This window comes from Heterocephalus glaber, unplaced genomic scaffold (genome assembly GCF_053883595.1).
Source record: "Heterocephalus glaber isolate CG9 unplaced genomic scaffold, H.glaber_assembly_v1.0 deba00000071, whole genome shotgun sequence".
NCBI lineage: Eukaryota > Metazoa > Chordata > Mammalia > Rodentia > Bathyergidae > Heterocephalus > Heterocephalus glaber.
Genome location: NW_028258137.1, coordinates 19082929 through 19088928, shown reverse-complemented (window position 1 = coordinate 19088928; position 6000 = coordinate 19082929). Strand labels below are relative to the sequence as shown.

Here is a 6000-nt window from a genome sequence, read left to right as displayed (position 1 = left end):
AGAGAAGCATTCCTGGCTTTTCCAATTGCAGCTTTCTACTCCCTCCTATCCACCTCAACACCACCCTTGGGACTGTGACTTCAAGGACAATGGATATAATGACTTTGGGTTTAAGGGGAGATTCCTGGTGTCTTGGAGGTGTGTCTTGTAGTAGGCACACAGCTCTTTGGAAGACGAAAGATGTCAGGGTAATAGGGCACATGGCCATGGCCACACCTTCTGGCCCATGAGGCCTTTGACCCTTTAGTTCCATTCCCCTGCCAGACTCACCTTTCCCAGCCCCACCAGGCTTTGACCATTAAGTGGTGGCAAAGGTAACTTTTGAGAGAGACTGGCAGGACAGAAAGTGGAGACAGCAGTAGAAGAGGATGTTTGTGGTGCTATAAGTAAGAGCAGAAAAATGGGGGAACAGCTAGAGGAGAAAGTGAATCAGGGGTTGTTTTATGGTGTCCCATTTATGTACTTATTTATTTAATGGTTTTTTAAGATAAGGTCTCACTATGTAGTTCAGACTGGCCTTGAACTCACTATGTATCCCAGACTGACCTTGAATTTGCACCAACCTTCCTGCCTTAGTCTCCCAAATGCTGGGATTACAAACATGCATTGCTACACCCAGCTCTGGTGTTGCTTTTAGAAGGGAGGTACTTGCAGTTGATGATAGGCATACAAAAACTTGAAGTGCAAAAGAAACAGTTCCAAAGAAGTAGAAAGGGACTTGAGTCTGGTGTCCCTGACCTGGGACTCATGGTCTTAGGTCCAGGTCTCAGATCAGGGACTAAGATGAAACAAATAGGCTAATTGTTATGGTATATGCCTATAATCCAACCATTCTGAGAGGCTGAAGCAGGAGGATCACAAATTCACACCCATCTTGGTCAGCTTAATGAGACCCTATCTCAAAATAAAAAATAAAGGACTAGGAATGTAATTCAGTTGTAGAGTACTTGCCTAGAATGCACACGGTCCTGGGTTTAATCCCAAGGAAAAAAAGGAAGGAAGGAAGGAAGGAAGGAAGGAAGGAAGGAAGGAAGGAAGGAAGGAAGGGAGGGAGGGAGGGAGGGAGACAGGGAGGGAGGGAGGAAGGAAAGAGAGAGAGAGAAAAGGAAAGGGCTAGGATACAATTCAATGTGAAGGCTCTGTGTTCAATCCCCAGTAACCCCTTCCCAAGTACCCAAAAAAAGAAAAAAGAAAGACATCTGTTCAGGATAATAGGAAAGATACCCCACAGGCATCTCAGTCTCCGGATGCATCCCCCTCCTCTTACTGAATGAGAGGTCTAAAAGTGCTCCCTAGGCTCCTTGGACAGGGCCACCCTCAGATTTTAACTTCTGACCATGTTACCAATCAGTTGGGGGTTCTTTTGCTCCATTCAGTTGGAACTCATAAATCTGCAAAGTCCAGCTCTACTAGTGGCTCTAATACCACTGGATGACACCTGATAATGCTAGATGAGACTGCAGATGCTGGTCTCTGTCTTTATTGGCTGCTGGTCTCTGGATCTCTTCAGGGTTGATATCCCTTGGTGTTTATTGCTCTTTCTTTGAAATGACTTGTTTGTCCACACTATTCAGGATGAAAATCCTGAGTAGATGTATAGGTCCTTCAGAGCCCAGACTTTCCAAGAAATAAATCACAAGCAAATTTACAGGACCACCAGATGGAGTCTTCATTTTAACAAGACCTGTGGGACAGCACAGGAGGGTCAGTACACCAGAGGAAGCCTGGAAAACTATCTAGAGAGGTGTGAGGGGAATACTGCTTACATAGCACCTGCAGGCCTGTGATTGGTTCAAATTCAGTCATGCTGATCCTTCCAGATTCAGGCCTATGGTTAGTTCAAGTGAAGTGGGTCTCCAGGACAACTGTCATGGCAGACTCAGTGAGAGGACAGGACATCAGCTCTTGGATTGACAGCTCTCAGTCTCTAAGGAAAAATGGTCAGGGAAGAAAGAAGAAAGAAAGAAAGAAAGAAAGAAAGAAAGAAAGAAAGAAAGAAAGAAAGAAAGAAAGAAAGAAAGAAAGAAAGAAAGAAAGAAAGAAAGAAAGAAAGAAAGGAAGGAAGGAAGGAAGGAAGGAAGGAAGGAAGGAAGGAAGGAAGGAAGGAAAGAAGGAAGGAAGGAAGAAAGAAAGAGGGAGGGAGGAAGGGAGGGAGAGAGGGAGAGAGAGAGGGAGGGAGAGAAATGCTGGGCTGAAACCAGGAAATCTTCTGGGGAGCTAGCTGTGTTCATTGCAGCTTACTGGGGAGTTTGGGGTTGTTACAATGGACCCAGATCCCTCTTTCCCTGATCTTAGCCATGTTAGGGTGGTTCCTTTCCCCTGCCTTCAAAGAGGCAACAACAGTAACAGAAATGGTAGGAGTAAGAAAGGGCACCACAGGGTCAGGGATTTAGCTCAGTGGTTTCGCCGCCTGCTGCACAAGCGCAAGAACCCGAGTTCGATCCCCAGTACCAAAAAAAAAAAAGAAAGGGCACCACAGCTGATAACCAAACTGCACTCCTGTCCAAAGGGTCAGGAGGAGGTGGCTTCTAAATAACCATGGAGGACACTGAGGGCATGTTGCCCCATCCATTGAGGGGGAGGGTAACAAAGAGCTAAGGGAAGTAAAGGTGGGGGCATGACAGCCATTGACCAAATATTCCTCTCTCTGACTGGTACAGGAAAGGGGGAAAGTCAGGCCCTTTGCTCTGTCCCATTTCACCATGACCTGCTCCACAGCCCTTTGCAGTTATAATCCAGCAGCCCAGGAAGTACTCATGCTCCTGCAGATGTATGCACATAGTATGGATTCTGAGGATGTTCAGAATCCAAAAGTTTTAAGGTCTTGGCTGCATCCTTCAAGATTTCAAAGAAAACTTTGAGGCCAGGCAGAAGTTTGTTGCAGGTCCAAGTCCCTGTGGGGAGTCCCCAGTATGGCAATGCTTAATGGGGCGGAGGGGTTGGAACCAAAGCCGGGGTCCCAGAGAAAACAGCAGTGTGACACAGCAGTCTTGGAAAGCAGCAGACATCGGCCCATGGGCCAGCAAAGTTGTAAGCCTTGGGGACCCACACTTTGCCTCATTGTGCACAAAGGGTAAACTTGAAGATTTAGAATTTAATGTTGACCCTGTTGGGTTTTGATCTTGCTTTGAGCCAATTACTTTCAATTTACCTATTCCTCCCTTTTGGAATAGCAATGTTTACTCTCTTGCTGTCCTGCCATTGTATCTTGTAAATGTAGACTTAATTTTTATTGTTGTAATTTTATTTTTTAATTTCTGTCTTTGTTATTGCTATCTTATAGGGACTCAAAGCTGAAAGCATTTGCCTCAAGTTTTAGAGGAGACTTTGGGCTTGGACTTTTGAATGATATGGGAATGTTAAGATTTTGGGGACTACTGGGGATGGAAATTCATTTTACACTGTGAGAGTCTCAACCTTGGCACCAGGGATGGAATGCTACGGTTTGGATATTGTTTGTCCCCACAAAGTTTCTTATGTTGAAAGTTTGGTCCTTAGAGTGGCAATGGGAGGTGGTGAACCTTTAAAAGGCAGAGCTGGCAGGAGGTCCTTAGATCATCAGAGGTGTGTCTTTGGAAAGGATTGTGGGAAGCCAGCCTCTCTCGAGTTCCTATTCTTTGAAATGTGATCTTTGCCTCCTGCATACATTTCTACTGTCCACTGGCAAAGCTGAGCTGATCCTGGTTCTATGCCTTTGAATCTCCAGAATGGTAAGCTAAATAAATCCCTTTTCTTTATAAAGTTAGCCTGCCTCCAAACAAGGTGCTCATTTCAACTTCTACAGCTTCTCCCCACAGTCAGTTGTGAGGAACATGGAAGGATAGTGTCTAAAGCTGGGTCTGATGTCCTGGTCTGGGTAGCCTGTCTGCTCTTGGCATTTCCTGCCACAGCCACTGGTAAGACACATGCACTGGAATGGCAAGGGTGGGAGCTTCTGGGTCAGTTAGAGGATTAGGTGGCCAGGGACAAGAGATGTAGAGACAGGGAGGGGTAGGCAGTTTACTCATGGAAGAGGTCTATTTTGGAGGAATGACAAGGATTGCACATCCTCTCTGGGCCAGGGCTCTGCCTTTGCTATCTGTGTGATCCCCAGAGCAGCCCTGCTCGGGACATAATTGTCCTTATTTTTTAAGAGCATCTGGTATGGTAAGATAAGCAGATATGCAAAGGACTGCCACAATGAAAGAAGTATACTCACACTATCCTGGAAACAGGAGGTACATCGTCATACCTTACAGGGCCACAGAGGGAAAGCCACCAGGTAGCACTGGGAACAAGGGGGAAATGTGAGTAGAAGTGTTTATTGTTGTTTTGATATAGGGGGAACAGTTGTAACTCCCAAATCTGCTAAATATTCGAAATGATAGTTCATGTTCTCTAAAATCAAAGAACGAATTCTAGGAATAATGGAGGTTAAGAGTAGGAAAAACTTTTTTTTTTGGTACTGGGGATTGAACTAGGGACCTTCTGCTTGCAAGGCAGGTGGCAGAACCACTGAGCTAAATCCCCGGCCCCTGGAAAAACTTATTGAGAGAAACATAGCTTCTGTCTAAGACAAAAGAAGACCAGAAAGGGGGTTGCCCACCCATCCTGCTTCTTAAAGGTGTTTCATGGGACAAAGCCATGAGGTGAGGTGGGTACAAAGTGGGACAAAACTATTGTCAATTAGTAAGATTACGAGTACAGTCACTTAGGTAATGTTGGTCCAATGGGAAATCACTAGGTGGACATTGTTATAAAGAATCTGAAAGGATCGCCGAAAGGAAAGGGCACACATATGTTCAAGCAAGCTTTATTGGGAAGGCAGTCTGCAGCCTACTGGGACTGACTCGGAAAATGGAGATCAGCCTTTGCATGAGCTGAGCTGGAGGCTTATATGGGGGTTTTGCATGTGGGAGAGCATGTAGTCCTTTGATGGGGGTGGGCGATTGCGGATAGGGCATATAGCAACAAATTCTGGTTGGGGGATGGAGAAACAGGCTCCAGGAAGTCCCTATCTCATGGGAATATCTGGTGGGATGGAGTGACAAGCTCTAGGAAGTCCCTGTCTTGTGGGGACATTTGGTAGGACAGAGTGACAAGCTCCAGGAGGTCCCTATCTTAAGGGAACATTTGGCGGGATGAAGTGACAAGCTCCAGGAGGTCATTAACTAGGAGGGGTCAAGCCTTAGTTATGTAGAAAGTCCCTATTCGCAGCTAGGGAGGAGGAGAAGGGGGAGGGAGCTTGTTCTGTGGGGGCTTTGGAATACCTAACAGAATCCACTTGTCAAAGTAGGTTTTTGAAAGGAAAGTTTATTTTAGTGGACAGGGACAAAAATCAGAAGATTCTAGCAGCTAGCTGGGAAAAGCCAAAGTTTATCACATCCATGTGTGGATGTACCGACATTGGGAGAGAGATAGTGGCAGCTAGCTGGGAGAGATTTCATTCTTGAATGGATGGGCTAACACGGAGAGAGAGGTATTAGCAATTAACTGGAAAAGGAATTAGACTTATATAGGTTTTGAAGGGACTAAGGAATCTGGGGTGAAATATTTGACTCGGATGCCCAAGGATAGTCTGTTCAGGTGTGTGGACAATTACTGAAGTTTTCGGTGCCAGGGGGGTTGTATACTTTCTTTTGAGTCCATTTGCTCTATTTACTGAGAAGCTGCTGTTGCTTGCTAAAAGCAGCCTGTTTGCTTTGTCTTGTTTCTTTGTAAAGGACTCACTTACTTAAGTCAGGACTGACAGACGTAAGGTGGGACAAAACTGATCAACCAATAAGATTACAAGTATAGTCACTTAGGTAATATTGATTAAATGGGGATCAGATGAGAAAGCAAATCAAGGAACAAACATACAAGGAAAGAACAAGGATTTTTGGTAAGGGATAGGTCAGGGTCCTTTCCTGAAAGGGATGATTTAAGGTCTTGGTCCCCCACCCAGGAGACTGGTACCTATTTAGAATATCAATCACTGGTATTTATCTCTAGAGGAAGTACGTGGGTGTAGTAGTTTCT

General features: G+C 45.3%; 1 protein-coding gene across 2 annotated transcripts in view; it reads left to right on the top strand.

The window, feature by feature from the left end:
* The first annotated feature begins 3552 nt into the window (after nucleotides 1–3552).
* The window catches only part of Ces3 (carboxylesterase 3), a 29474-nt gene continuing 27026 nt past the window's right edge, over nucleotides 3553–6000 (top strand). The window contains exons 1-2 of one of the 2 annotated variants that reach the window (XM_087205514.1): nucleotides 3553–3710; nucleotides 3785–3896. In XM_087205514.1, coding sequence (XP_087061640.1) covers nucleotides 3708–3710; nucleotides 3785–3896 — 115 coding nt within the window. In that variant the 5' untranslated portion in view covers nucleotides 3553–3707. The remainder of the gene's footprint in view (nucleotides 3711–3784; nucleotides 3897–6000) is intronic. The other variant, XM_087205511.1, reaches the window with a different exon arrangement.